Source organism: Ipomoea triloba, chromosome 1, assembly GCF_003576645.1.
Source record: "Ipomoea triloba cultivar NCNSP0323 chromosome 1, ASM357664v1".
Lineage (NCBI taxonomy): Eukaryota > Viridiplantae > Streptophyta > Magnoliopsida > Solanales > Convolvulaceae > Ipomoea > Ipomoea triloba.
This window is the reverse complement of record NC_044916.1, coordinates 4,407,668-4,422,682: the sequence shown is the minus strand read 5'-3', so window position 1 is coordinate 4,422,682 and position 15,015 is coordinate 4,407,668. Positions and strand designations below refer to the sequence as shown.

General features: G+C 37.0%; 2 protein-coding genes and 1 long non-coding RNA gene across 3 annotated transcripts; all 3 read left to right on the top strand.

The window, feature by feature from the left end:
- Positions 1-5,717: 5,717 nt before the first annotated feature.
- Positions 5,718-8,031, top strand: LOC115997599 (cysteine protease XCP1-like; the record flags this gene model as incomplete). Its single annotated transcript, XM_031237192.1, has 4 exons — positions 5,718-6,347; positions 6,635-6,867; positions 6,963-7,100; positions 7,255-8,031. Coding segments are annotated over exons 1-4 (1,644 nt in total), but the record flags the coding sequence as incomplete, so codon positions are not given.
- A 17-nt stretch (positions 8,032-8,048) lies between these two features.
- LOC115997580 (basic proline-rich protein-like) lies at positions 8,049-10,332 on the top strand. Its single transcript, XM_031237173.1, has 5 exons — positions 8,049-8,067; positions 8,355-8,587; positions 8,683-8,820; positions 8,975-10,207; positions 10,324-10,332. Exons 2-5 carry the CDS (start codon positions 8,387-8,389, stop codon positions 10,330-10,332), a joined length of 1,581 nt encoding a protein of 526 aa, XP_031093033.1. The 5' UTR covers positions 8,049-8,067; positions 8,355-8,386.
- Positions 10,333-11,009, top strand: LOC116024701. Its single transcript, XR_004099519.1, has 2 exons — positions 10,333-10,423; positions 10,693-11,009. It is a non-coding gene; the product is annotated as an uncharacterized LOC116024701 (long non-coding RNA).
- The last annotated feature ends 4,006 nt before the right edge of the window (positions 11,010-15,015 follow it).

Sequence of the window (15,015 nt, the reverse complement as noted above, 5' to 3'; positions counted from 1 at the left end):
AAGATGGACATAAATCAAGGATATAACCTTGATTGAGACTTATTGAGTTTTTAGATATTGAGTAATGCTCTGGCGACCCCAGTCGAATTAGTCAGACAATTGATTTAGTACGTAATTACAAAATTTTAAGTTTGACTCTTTATGATGAGCTGGGCAACGACCTAAGCTAGTTTAATTACTTATTTAGACTTTACTCAGAGCACATATTCATGTATCTGTAGTGAACTTTCTCATAAATTAAAATTATATTGAATGAGATTCGCCAATATTTGAATTCGATCTAAGTAGTGGTTGAAATTTTCTCATAAATCAAAGTTATATTGAATAATGTTGAATGAGGTTCATGACCACCAATGTTTGATCAGTTCATTTTTTATTTAATTAATAAGCATATTTATTTTTTAATGCTGAATGGGATCACCAATTTACGATATATAAAAATTATTACCACCTAGGAAGGTAAACTCAAGAGTAAAAAAATAGTATAATTTATTCATATTTAATAAAGATTTTTATCTTCTTGCCATAATAAAAAGCGAAATTTCGTAACCTCCGCTCAATATACGGTTCCACATTTCTATTTGAAAAGATCATGGACGGATAAATCATGATAACTTAGTGACTTCTTTATCCTCTTAGGTAGAAGCCTAAGAGCATCTCCAATAGGGAGATTTTGGATGAATTTTGTAACTTTTTACAATTATGTGGAAGTGAGAAACTTGTAGAGAGAATGTTGATTTCCTCTTGTAAGACTTGATTTTTGTGGGACCCACTGTCCCACAAAAACAATGACTTTCTCATGAGTTGCGCTTAATTAATTTATGTGTGCAGGGCAAGCGCATGCAATACTAGGCGCGTTAGTTCAGGTACTTTTTTTTTTTTCTTCCTCCTTTCTCTTCTTTCTCTTTCATGTTCTCTCTCCTACTCACCTCTACAAAACCAACTAAAATCTCCATCTATTGAGCTTGCTCTAATACCACAAGAAACTAATGACTACATTAAATATTAATCTTACACTATAACCGTTAAGATTCAACTCTGTATTATTATTTTCAATCTATTACCTAAAATATCAATTAAGCTGCCGTGCCACCAAGATTTTTATCTTCTCGACTTCTCCTTGGGGTCTTTCCAGGAAGTTTCCTCTGCCATTTATTGAAATCGGTGTAAAAAATCAGTATCAGCTATCATTTTCGTTGGGTAGCATCATCAATAATAAAAGCTTGGAATAAGTTATATTGGCCGTGACAATCCGTACAAAACCAGCTGCATAACACGACATACACATTCTATTCAGTAATAAATATTGAAATATACCATTTGTTTAGTTTCTAAATTTCGTTTAATAGTCACATCTTAATGTCTTAATACAATTTTAAATAAATCTCTTGTGGTACCATCTTACAAAAAATGATTTGTGAGACAAGGCAAATTTAGATAGAAATGTAATATGTATGATAAAGAATATTGGATGTCGGTCGGGTTGATCGAGTTCAGCCCCTACTTGATTCGAGACATGATACTGTGACCTTCTCATGAAGGGATGTGGTTAAACAGTTAATGTCCACCTATTTATCACCAATTGGTTTTAAGTAGGATATGACAACCAGATAGCCAAAGAACTTTGTGGTTAAATGTGCTTGACTTACAACAGTAATTCTTACTCACTGGGAAGTAAGCATAGTACAGCACTGAGATCCATCAATTGGTATCAGAACCGAAGTCACAAGTTCGAATTGATGCTGAGGCGGAAGCCGAGTCCAATTCTAGATGAGATGTGGGCGTAGGTCGGGCAAAGTCCAGTCCCGGGTGGGGATTAGTGGGCGTTAGAACCGAGGTCACGGGTTCGAATCGATGGTGAGGCGAAAGTCGAGTCCAGTCCCAAATGAGATGTGGGCGTAGGTCAAGCCAAGTCAGGTGGGGATTAGTGGGTGCGGAGGCTAATGGCCGAATGGGGATTTGAGGCATGGCGTTGTGGTTTACCATGGAGGGATATGGTTAAATGGTTAATGTCTACCTATTTTTCACCAATTGGTTTTAGGTTAAGCGTATTTGACTCACAATAGTCATAGGATGGGTAACCCATTAGGAAGTAAGCATAGTGCAGCGCTGAGATCTATCAAAGAATGTAATAATAATAATCATAAATATATTGATGCTTACTTATAAGGAAAAATGTGATTTTTAAAAAAGATAAAGTAATACTTTTAAATCAAAATGTAATATTTAAGAGTTGAAAAAGTTACTTATGAGAAAAAGTGGAATGTTAATCAATGATAAATTAATTGATTTTACTTATGAAGGAAAACGTAATCTTTATGGAGAAAAGTGCAATACTAATCATGAAAAATTGATTATTACTTATAAAGGAAATGTAGTACTCCGTACTTATTATGAAAAATGTAATATTTTTGAGGAAAATGTAATATTAATATTTAGGAATTGAATAATTACTTATGAGGTAAACTATAATATTTACGAAAGAAAGTGTAATACTTACGAGAAATTCAATTCATCTTACTGAAAGTATTCATGATACGGTCAATGGGAGATTTTGCCTTTATATTTATTAGCAAACCATAAGTTAGCAATCATTATATCCCACGAGATGGACCACTAATCAAAGTTCATTTGTAGTGTATTACATGTTTATTTTGACATGTTGTACAGTAAAAATAAATATGTATCAAAATATATTGAATTTACTATAAATGAGCATGTAGTACACTAAAAATAAAATTCCAGTATACTAAAAAAAAAAAAAGTTGAACTTGTATCATGATCCACCTTACAAGATGGACCTACACTACAAAAAAAAAATTAAATAAATAAAAAATTCAAATTGCTTTATGGAGAAATTCATTGCAAATTATTGAAATATGTAGGTATTTAATTTACCAAAGAATTTTCGTTGGTAAAATACTGAAATCCATAGTTATTTAAGCTGTAACATTTTAATATGTTACTAAAGCTGTTGGTACTTTATTGTTCTCTAATAGTGTTGGGGTCACAATATAATTTGCCATAAGTTAGTTGACCCATCACAAGTTTAAAAACAAATCACTTATGACGTTTTGATTCACAAAAAGGAAAAAAAAAAGATTTTAATTATGAGAAATGGAATTTGAATTCAATGGAAAAAAATAATTGCATATTTTATATTTTATTGCCCGGTTGATAAAAAATATTACTTGAAATAATTAATATAAGGACTCATATATATGCCGTTAAGATATATAAAAATAATATTGTTTTGATATACTTACTTTGTCTTCACAAGTGATGAATAATTTAAAATACCAAAGAAACCTTTGGGGATCAATTCATCAAACTTTTGGAATTGAAAATTCCAAGAAATTTTTTCCCAACTAACCAGACATGAGATTCAAAGTTTGGGCGTGATGACTTTTTCTCAAAAAAAAAAAAATAAAAATAAAAAATAAATAAAGGTTTGGGCGTGACTACACTTGAGCAACGTGGTCAAGGAACATCATTAATATCTTTCATTTAAACGTTAATAACTTTTTTTTTTGTTTTGCTTTTGGTTGGCAACTTTATGTCATTTGTTACCAATTATTTAAACATATTTACCCTAGTACAAGTGTATACATATAATCACCTTCCAATTTACTATTGATAAGATTATAATTTTTATGGTATCATATTTAAGGATAATAAATGCTACAATCATGTATATAATACTTTTTTTTTTGAAAGAATCAAAGTCAATTAATCAAGTGAGAAATACAAAGAGGGGAACACCAAACCAACTATGGAGATCAGTATACGAACATGCAGCCTGGGTTAAAGTGTGAGCACACACATTCATTGATCTATTGATATAACTAATGGCAAAAGCGTGAAAAGAAGAAGAAATAGAAAGACTATCTCTAATCACGGTACTAGCATATGATAAATCTCGAGAAAAGCCATTGAAGCTAAGACAAACTTATTGGCAATCAGTTAGGATGCATATTTTCTGCCACGGTTCAATCACTCTTTAGCAAAAAAAAAAAAAAAAAAAGCCTCCTTAATGGCAAGAGCTTAGCTAAATGGGCTTCATTGACGGGTCTCAAAGGGTCGGAGATAGCAGCGAGGAACGAACCGGTATGAGTGCGGATTACTGCACCAAAAGAAGTAGAATTTTCTATGACCGAAGCATCAACGTAACTTCACAATAGACCCAACTTGCATCAATGTTGTGAGTTCTTTGAACAGTCTGGAGGGGAATGGAAGAAGTATTAGCCTTGTGAAGATCACACCAGCACTGCCAATCCTTGATGCAATTGATCACAGACATTCTAATTGCATTTACATTCCATGGCTTGTTGTTCCAAACATAATCATTCCTATTCTTCTAAACAACCCATAAAATAGCAATAATACTCCTGATTTTATTTTCATCAGGTCAATCAACAACTTGTGACAAAAAGTATAATAATCCTACGAACTTCCTTCCACTAGTGTCGTACTAAGATCAAGTAAAAACGAAAGCTATAAAGTAAATGTATTACACTTAAATACTGTGGTTTGGTCATGCCCTTATGTTACACGTGAAACCATAATTCTGCATTTTAAATCATTAGAAAATTGTTTTCAAAAAAAAAATCATTAGAAAATTTGTCGGTTATAAAGTGAAATATCAATTCGTACTAATCTACGACTTTTAATGATGAGTAATATTACTTATACTTTTGTCGGTTATAATGATGAGTAATATCGTTTAGTGTGTTTTAAATAATTAATTATTGTCAAAGACCTTGTGGTCAAGTGACACCTGATGTCTTGATTAACACTCTCACATGAATAATGAGAGTGGGTTCGAACTTCAGTGGAGGCAACTGTAACAGAGTTAATTCGTAATTACTTACAGACCAACCCTAATTGTCAAAGATCTTGCGGTCTAGTAGTGACACCCGATTTACACTCTCATATAGATGAAAGTGGATTTGAGCCTTAGTGAAGGCAACTGTTGACTCTTTGTACTTCAGTAGATTGAGAAAGTAGTTATGAACAGATACAGTATAACTAACTGATAAGTTGGGTTGTTATGATGCATTATTTGAAATAAAATTACACATTCGCTATCAACCATTAGTGACAAATACTTGAACTGACAATAACTTATATGGCTAAAAATATCCCAAGACACCTTTCATCTTTGATTTAAAAACACAACCCCCTAAGTAGGTGATGTTGAGTTTAATGTACAACTTTATCAAATGCATGAAAAAATGTGAGTCTTGATTTTAAATAAATATACATAAAATATATTTTATCATGCTAGCACTAAATATTTTTTTTATGTACGTGTGAGAATCATAACTGCTACCCGAATAACTTTAGTCATCAAATGATTTCCGAATTTAGATTATCAATAAATAATCAGATCAAATTAAAAACTCACTAGACACATCTTATGAAGAGTCAAACTTAAAAACTTAGTAGATGAGTAAGAAACTCTCTCACTAACATTGAACTAAAATATTCACGAAATAGTAAAAAATTATGGTTCAGGGCTGGGGACACTGGGTTGGATGGCCTGACAGGCATACGATAAGGCCGGTGATAATTTATGTGAACATAAATATTCTATCATCACTGTTACCAATTGATAAAAAAGATGAAAAAAGACAGGCCAACCAACCGGGGTATTCCACCATAACCATAAGCTTTAATGGAGGGGACCATATATACTATATATAATTACTCCGTAACCCTTCTTCCTTCCTCACTCGCCAAGTCAACTTACCGAAAACGAGTCTATTTACAGCGCCGGCGAAAAATTTTTTGACATGCAAAGCCCCTCCGGCGACTTTAAGCATCACTGATTGTTTAATGCGGCGAGTAAATGGGAACCAAATGTTCCCAGAGCTCTGGGTTTCTGGTTTTCTTGATCTTCGCCGCGCTCTGGTGCGGGGTTTCTTGTTACTATGATGGATTTTCCATCGTCGGCGCCGGCGCCGGGTTTGTCCCGGAGGAGAAGGTGCTCCGGCTGTTCGAGGAGTGGAAGGGGAGGAATGGGAAGGTGTATAGGGATGAGGGGGAGAATGAAGAGAGGTTTGAGAATTTCAAGGGGAATCTCAAGTATGTTATGGAGAAGACAGTGGGGGGAGGGTCGAGGTGGGAGGGGAAAGTTGGGTTGAATAGGTTTGCTGATCTGAGGAATGAGGAGTTTAAGGATGTTTTCATATCTAAGATTAAGATGCCGTTTAGGAAGAAACAAGGGATTCAGATGGTGTTTTCTGGGCAGAGTGGGAAAGAGAAGGTGTCCTGTGATGCCCCCTTCTCTGTTGATTGGCGAAAACGTGGCGTTGTCACTCATGTTAAGGACCAAGGAGAATGTGGTATGTAAATGTTTCCTCTTTTCTCATTGTCTGTGAACTTAACTTTGATGACTAACGATAGTGTGTATTGAGTAAACCTGCATTTAACAGACTAGCTTAGTTTGTTCATAGCTGACAGGTTTAGATTGAGACGGGCCAATAGGCTGATCCCAGTGAAATTTGTAATCTTGTGATTACCAAACTAATAGTCTGATTAATTTGGTTGGGGTGGCTCTGATTGTGTGTGAATTTTGATGTGAAAAACTGCTGAATTATGTGTTTGTTTGTTTGTTTGTTTGTGTTTGAAGGGAGTTGTTGGGCATTCTCTGCAACGGGGGCGATGGAAGGGATAAACGCCATAGCTACCGGGGAGCTTGTTAGCCTCTCGGAGCAGCAGCTCATCCATTGTGATTCATGGAATGATGGGTGTGAAGGAGGGTATATGGGGTATGCATATGAATGGGTTCTGCACAATGGTGGGATTAGTGTAGAAGAGGATTACCCATACAGTGGCAAGGATGGGAATTGTTCTGTCAAACAGGCATGGATTTTAGTTTCACAATCTTGAACTAATCTGAATTTTTGTATTTTTTGTTTACTGATGAAAGTTTTGTCACCATTTTGTGTGATGAACAGGGGGGAGTCAAGAATGTGACAATTAATGAGTACAAGGATGTTGCACAAGATGAAAGTGCACTGCTTTGTGCTGTGGCAAAGCAGCCTGTTAGTGTGGCAATTGATGCCTCTGCACTTGATTTTCAGCTGTATAGTGGTGTAAGTTGTTTTGCATTTTGGGATTTCATAGCTTTGGAGAATAGTTAAAATTGAAACATGTGCTCCATTTCAACTAAAAGCCTAAACTAATAGTTATATATTATTTATGCTCAACAGTTAAAAGACTAATAATCCTTTTGAATTCTGGAAACAGGGTATCTACTATGGAGATTGTTCGGATGATGCGGATGATATAAATCATGCGGTTTTGATAGTTGGTTATGGTTCAGCAGGTGGTCAGGACTATTGGATTGTAAAGAATTCTTGGGGAACATCTTGGGGGTTGGAAGGGTATGCATACGTAAGGAGGAATACTCATTTGAGATATGGTGCTTGTGCAATTAATGCAATGGCATCATATCCCACTAAAGATTTTTCATTGCCACGGTTGCCTAAACCGACTTCGGGAGGTTTGGTCCCGTTACTTTCAAATTCGTCTATAAGTGTTGAGACGTCTAAGTCCCATTCACTATCGGGCATAGCTCCGTCTCCCCAGCCATCTCCTAAGCCTTTTACCCCGCCTCCTCCATCTCCTATTGCTCCACCTCAATCGCCTCCCCCGATTCCTCCAACTCCGCCATCCCCAAGGCCTCCATCGCCGATTCCAATTTTAACACCTCCACCTCCTTCGTGTCCACCACCTTATACTTCACCTCCCCCACCAGTGCCTAGTCCACCACCTCCTAGTTTGCCACACCCACCGCCTCCAAGCTCACCCCCACCACCAAGCCCACCTACACCATTACCACCACACCCAAGCCCACCTACTCCGTCACCACCACATCCACCACCACACCCAAGTCCACCTCATCCGTCACCACCACCTAGCCCACCCCCTCCGTCACCACCACCGCCACTGCCAAGTCCACCTCCTCCGTCACCACCACACCCATCACCTCCACCACCAAGCCCACCTCCTCCGTCACTACCACCCCCATCGCNCATGTTAAGGACCAAGGAGAATGTGGTATGTAAATGTTTCCTCTTTTCTCATTGTCTGTGAACTTAACTTTGATGACTAACGATAGTGTGTATTGAGTAAACCTGCATTTAACAGACTAGCTTAGTTTGTTCATAGCTGACAGGTTTAGATTGAGACGGGCCAATAGGCTGATCCCAGTGAAATTTGTAATCTTGTGATTACCAAACTAATAGTCTGATTAATTTGGTTGGGGTGGCTCTGATTGTGTGTGAATTTTGATGTGAAAAACTGCTGAATTATGTGTTTGTTTGTTTGTTTGTTTGTGTTTGAAGGGAGTTGTTGGGCATTCTCTGCAACGGGGGCGATGGAAGGGATAAACGCCATAGCTACCGGGGAGCTTGTTAGCCTCTCGGAGCAGCAGCTCATCCATTGTGATTCATGGAATGATGGGTGTGAAGGAGGGTATATGGGGTATGCATATGAATGGGTTCTGCACAATGGTGGGATTAGTGTAGAAGAGGATTACCCATACAGTGGCAAGGATGGGAATTGTTCTGTCAAACAGGCATGGATTTTAGTTTCACAATCTTGAACTAATCTGAATTTTTGTATTTTTTGTTTACTGATGAAAGTTTTGTCACCATTTTGTGTGATGAACAGGGGGGAGTCAAGAATGTGACAATTAATGAGTACAAGGATGTTGCACAAGATGAAAGTGCACTGCTTTGTGCTGTGGCAAAGCAGCCTGTTAGTGTGGCAATTGATGCCTCTGCACTTGATTTTCAGCTGTATAGTGGTGTAAGTTGTTTTGCATTTTGGGATTTCATAGCTTTGGAGAATAGTTAAAATTGAAACATGTGCTCCATTTCAACTAAAAGCCTAAACTAATAGTTATATATTATTTATGCTCAACAGTTAAAAGACTAATAATCCTTTTGAATTCTGGAAACAGGGTATCTACTATGGAGATTGTTCGGATGATGCGGATGATATAAATCATGCGGTTTTGATAGTTGGTTATGGTTCAGCAGGTGGTCAGGACTATTGGATTGTAAAGAATTCTTGGGGAACATCTTGGGGGTTGGAAGGGTATGCATACGTAAGGAGGAATACTCATTTGAGATATGGTGCTTGTGCAATTAATGCAATGGCATCATATCCCACTAAAGATTTTTCATTGCCACGGTTGCCTAAACCGACTTCGGGAGGTTTGGTCCCGTTACTTTCAAATTCGTCTATAAGTGTTGAGACGTCTAAGTCCCATTCACTATCGGGCATAGCTCCGTCTCCCCAGCCATCTCCTAAGCCTTTTACCCCGCCTCCTCCATCTCCTATTGCTCCACCTCAATCGCCTCCCCCGATTCCTCCAACTCCGCCATCCCCAAGGCCTCCATCGCCGATTCCAATTTTAACACCTCCACCTCCTTCGTGTCCACCACCTTATACTTCACCTCCCCCACCAGTGCCTAGTCCACCACCTCCTAGTTTGCCACACCCACCGCCTCCAAGCTCACCCCCACCACCAAGCCCACCTACACCATTACCACCACACCCAAGCCCACCTACTCCGTCACCACCACATCCACCACCACACCCAAGTCCACCTCATCCGTCACCACCACCTAGCCCACCCCCTCCGTCACCACCACCGCCACTGCCAAGTCCACCTCCTCCGTCACCACCACACCCATCACCTCCACCACCAAGCCCACCTCCTCCGTCACTACCACCCCCATCGCTACCACCACCAAGCCCACCTCCTCCGTCACTACCACCCCCATCGCTACCACCACCAAGCCCACCTCCTCCGTCACTACCACCCCCATCGCTACCACCACCAAGCCCACCTCCTCCGTCACTACCACCCCCATCGCTACCACCACCAAGCCCACCTCCTCCGTCACTACCACCCCCATCGCTACCACCACCAAGCCCACCTCCTCCGTCACTACCACCCCCATCGCTACCACTACTAAGCCCACCTCCTCCATCACTACCACCCCCATCGCCTCCACCACCAAGCCCTCCGCCCCCATCGCCTCCACCTCCAAGCCCTCCGCCTCCATCACCTCCACCACCAAGCCCTCCGCCCCCCTCACCTCCACCCCCATCACCTCCACCTCCAACTCCAATCCCACCACTTCCTCCAATTCCACCAGAGCCTCCAATTCCACCAAAGCCTCCAGTTCCTCCACACCCTCCACAACCAACACCAACTTACTGTGGGGATGGTTTTTTCTGTCCACCAGACAATACATGTTGTTGCGCTTATGAAGTTTTTGGAGTTTGCTTAATTCATAGTTGTTGTGAATATAAAGACGGTATTTGTTGTGGAAGATCAAATTATTGTTGCCCTAGAGAATTTCCAATTTGCGATCCATTTGAAGGGCTTTGCTTCAAGGTATGATGATCATATTCAAACTTTTTGATAAGTGGCTAGTGATTTACTTAAAATGTAAAGAAGTATCAAATTTCAATATGTGAAGATAATAGTAAATATCTATAATCTAACTTGAACATGTTATCTTCTAGTAATATTAATCATTATTTTCCGTAACCAAATCCTCAATAGTGCATATATAGCTTATGAATTATTTATGATATAACTTATATTATAAACTTGAATTTCATATTGTTTAACCATTCAATTCCTATATTCTTGTTTTGCAGAGACATGGAGACCATATTGGAGTGCCTGGACGGAAGAGAAAACTTGCCAAGCCTAAATAGTCAAAAGCAACACCGAAAATGGAAGAAGAATGAACTAGTTTGCTGCGTATCGATGGTCATGTAATTATTATGGACTCTCAATTGCCCTCAAGTTGTTTGATCCACATAAATAAGCCAAGATACTTGTGCATTTTGGAGTATTATTCAAATCATATCTGGCAAGCGAGATTGTTCATTGTTTATAATTTTGTTTGGCAAGCTAGAGGGAAAAGATTGTTCATTATTTATTATTCAATAACTTTAATTTTTGCCATGAATTGCCTGTATCCTACAATAATTGTAGTAGCTAGTCATTTTATTTAGCTACAATTTCAAGGTAGAGGTGATCATGCATCAATGTTATAATGCTCTTCTTTCCTAAGCTACAAGAAAATTTCTTCTTGCAATCATTTGCAAGGCTGCTTGAAGTACATGGCAATATGGCATGGCGTAGTAAAGAAACTAAGGGGGTGTTTGGTTGGTGGGTTTAGACATAGGGAATAGGTATAAAAGTGATTGTTAGTCTTTGGTTGATAAGTTTTGTGAATGCTACTATGGGTTTGGAATACCCCATTAATGAAATCCATATTCTTATTAAATAAAGATTTCATTTCCCTTCCTCCTTCCTTTCCTAACTATTAATAATCATTCTCATCCCACCCAACTACCAAACATGCTAAATACTTTCACCAAAGCCCATTACTATTACCAAGTATTTGATACCCATTCCGATTTCGATTCCCATGTGCGAACCAAACTGACCCTAACATATATATCTTACCTGCAATTATTTTTAATGAAGACAAACCTCCTAATAATTAAAACATCTCAAATTTTATCAGCTCCATATAAAGTTGTTATCAACTAATACATAAATATGTTTTCAAAAAAAAAATACATAAATATTTTATGACTCAGTATTCTAAACACACTATAACTCATTCTCCCTTCCTCTATATTATTAAGAATATTACCATTTACCATTCTTATCTTGACTAAGACTCTTTGTATCCTATTAAATATATCTCTTCATCTTGGATGGATCAATAATAATATTATTCCTAAAACTATTGCTCTCATCTCATCAGAGCGAAGACCTTTGAATAGATAAAGATTTTATTCATCCAAACTAATTGTTTGGCCGGCTTCTGCAAGAAGTCCAATTAAAACACTAGTTTTGCCAAGATACTCACTCGTAGTGGCGCAAAGACTATAGCCGACTATGAAGACTCAGATATCGTACCCAAGAAGAAAACCCAATAGCGACTTCAATAGTCTGCCATAGGGCTTGGGACATAGCATGTTCCACGTACTACAACATACAAGACATGGCATGTTCCACTACAACATACAAAACGTCATCGACAAAGACGAGATGAGCATGGACAAACAATCCATGACTACAAACCCTACAAAGAAAAAATTCACCGCCGGCGGCCGATGACACCACCTCTTCTTTTCGCACCATCTTTGATATTGTCTATCCAACCATAGCCCCGATAAATACCCTACAAACAGCTTATCACTTTATCTCCATCAAACATACTCTCTCAAACTATCTATTCTAGAAGACTCAACTTGTTCTCTTTCTTCGCGGTCAAAGTCTCAATGGATACGTTGAAGGCACGTTTATGTATCCGGCTTCATTTATTAAGGCCTCGGATGAGTGTCTTCATGTAGCCACGCTCCGGATGAGTGTTCTGTTGTAGCTGCGCTAGCTTTGGATAAGTGTTCCATTGTACCTACGCTCCGGGTGAGTGTTCAGTTGTAGCTAGGCTCCGGATGAGTCTTCGTTCTAGTTGCCCTACTTATGAGTGTTCCATTGTAGTTGCGATCCAGATGAATGTTCTGTTGTAGCCGATCCTATTGAGTGTTCCACTGTAGCTATGCTTTAGATGAGTGTTCAAACATTGGAATCAAATACTTGGTAATTGTAACAGATTTACCTAAAAAAGTTTATTTATTTAGTTGTAAATAGAAATTGAAATAAAAATAAAAAATTAATTAATTAAAATAAATAAATATCATTGTTGCGAAATTTGGCCTAGGCGCTAGGCGCCCCTAGGTTGAAGTAAATTACCCCCTAGGCGTCCGACTCGGCCGAATTCGACTGAGTTAACTAGGCCGAGTCGGCCTTAGCTTGCAATAATATATATATACACACACACACACACACACACATGTCGTACATCCACGCACGTGCACTATTTTTTTCTTTAGGTAGCCGCCTAGAGGCTAGGTGCTTCTCTAGTACCCGACTAGTGCCTAGCGCCTACAGCAACCATGATAAACATTATATAATACATACAAGTACTCATACATATATGTGTATATTTATCAAAGTTTCATATTAAATGTATAGATAATGACTTTATTATTGTTTTCAAAAAAGGATAATGACTTTATTATTATTATTATTATTATTATTTTCCATCATTTTTTATTCCATTGTTCAAAAGTAGGGAGAGAAAATGTAATAGATTTTATTGTTATTAAAGAATTTGAATCCAATGGTAGGAAAAAAAGTATGCAAATAAACATGATAATGAGTATCGAATCTAATAATATGGTACAAAAGTCACTGATCAAACATCATCTTAAAAAGATAAATAGATAAAACTGAAACTATACATTTAGGGTGTGTTCGATTTTCCATTTTTCTTAAGAAATATAAAACTGAAAACTGAAAATAGATAATGAATTTGTTAGCACAATTTCTATTTTTCCATCTGTACGTAAAACTGTGTTTTTTTTTTTTTTTTTTAATTTAACAAAGGGTTTGGAAAACAATTTTTTTTTTGTTTTTAAAATTTTTTCAAATACAAAAGTACTTATAACTTTATTTATAATCTTTATTATTATTACCTACAAATTTTCACTTCACTTATCTATCTACTCATATCATCTATCTAATCACCTATCTATATATCTCTGCCACCACCTACCTTTTCACTACCTATATTTACTTATCTTCTCATATTCATATATACTGTACTATATAGTATCTACATATCTACTCCTATCACTACATATTAGATTAGCCCATCCCTCTGATTTCACTGGCCGAGCTGAGCTTTGACAGGTGATCCACGACACTATTGGATGATCCATTCCATACTCTTTTGATAAGGCTATGTAAAATATATGAATTTAAAATTTTGAAAAGATAAAATACTAATGGGCGACAATAATGAATATATATACTCCATAACGTGATGAAGAGTGGTTGTTTTTTAAAGATAGATACAGGAGGGATGTTGGAGATCGCAAAGTGAGATCCACACAAGATCCAAGTCCAATTATAAAGCTGAATCCTAAAAACTCCAATTTATGCCTGCAATAATAATAATAATAATAATAATAATCAATTAGAACAAAATTAAAAAATCTAGGTCTAGTAACAGTGTAACACCAATACTATATCGGTCAAGAGAAAATTTATGATGTCCTTCTAAATATCTAATAGATGAATTTGGAGAACAAGTTGTTAGTCTTTATGTGAAGCTATCCAATCTACACATATATTAGCTTTCTTAGATATGTATTTGATTGATCAGTTAGAGTCCTGGATCAGTATCTTAATTAATAGCTCCGATCCAATAAGATGCAGATGAGACTACTATTATTGTCAAAGCTTACAATTTTTAAATTACCGTACAATATATAGAATCACTCAACCGAACTAAATTTCTTGTCCTAGCATAATAGAAGCCCATGGTATATGGCCCACAACTGCACAATTCAGTCGTTATATCGTGGACCATGGTACAAAAACGACGCCGTTTCTTTATCCGGCTACCGTCACATCTTAACGGAACCTTGTAAATCAAACTACAGTGTATCTCAAATGATACTGTCTCACATTTGTTTTTATATTATCAAATAAAACTGTAGTTGAGTTGAAATGAAACTGCAGTGTATATATATAAAATTAAACTGAATAACAGTTTCACAAATTTGAGTGTCTATTGTCCAATGAAACTGTAGTTATATCGAAATGATACTACAGTTGTGTTGTAATTAAACTATAGTGTATATAAAATGAAACTAAATAACAGGTTTACATATTTTAATATATAATGTTGAATGAAACTATAGTTATATATATCGAAATGAAACTGTAGTTGTGTTGAATTGAAACTGCTGTGTATATAAAATGAAACTGAATAACAGTTTCACATATTTGAGTGTATATTGTCCAATGAACTGTAGTTATATCGAAATGATACTGTAGTTATGTTGTAATTAATGAAACTACAGTGTATATAAAATGAAATTAAATAA

Coding starts and splice junctions, on each gene's coding strand:
- LOC115997580 (XM_031237173.1), top strand. CDS start 8,387: ATGGAAGGGATAAACGCCATAGCTACCGGGGAGCTTGTTAGCCTCTCG. Junction 8,588..8,682: donor GGAATTGTTCTGTCAAACAG/GCATGGATTTTA, acceptor TGTGATGAACAG/GGGGGAGTCAAGAATGTGAC. Junction 8,821..8,974: donor ATTTTCAGCTGTATAGTGGT/GTAAGTTGTTTT, acceptor TTCTGGAAACAG/GGTATCTACTATGGAGATTG.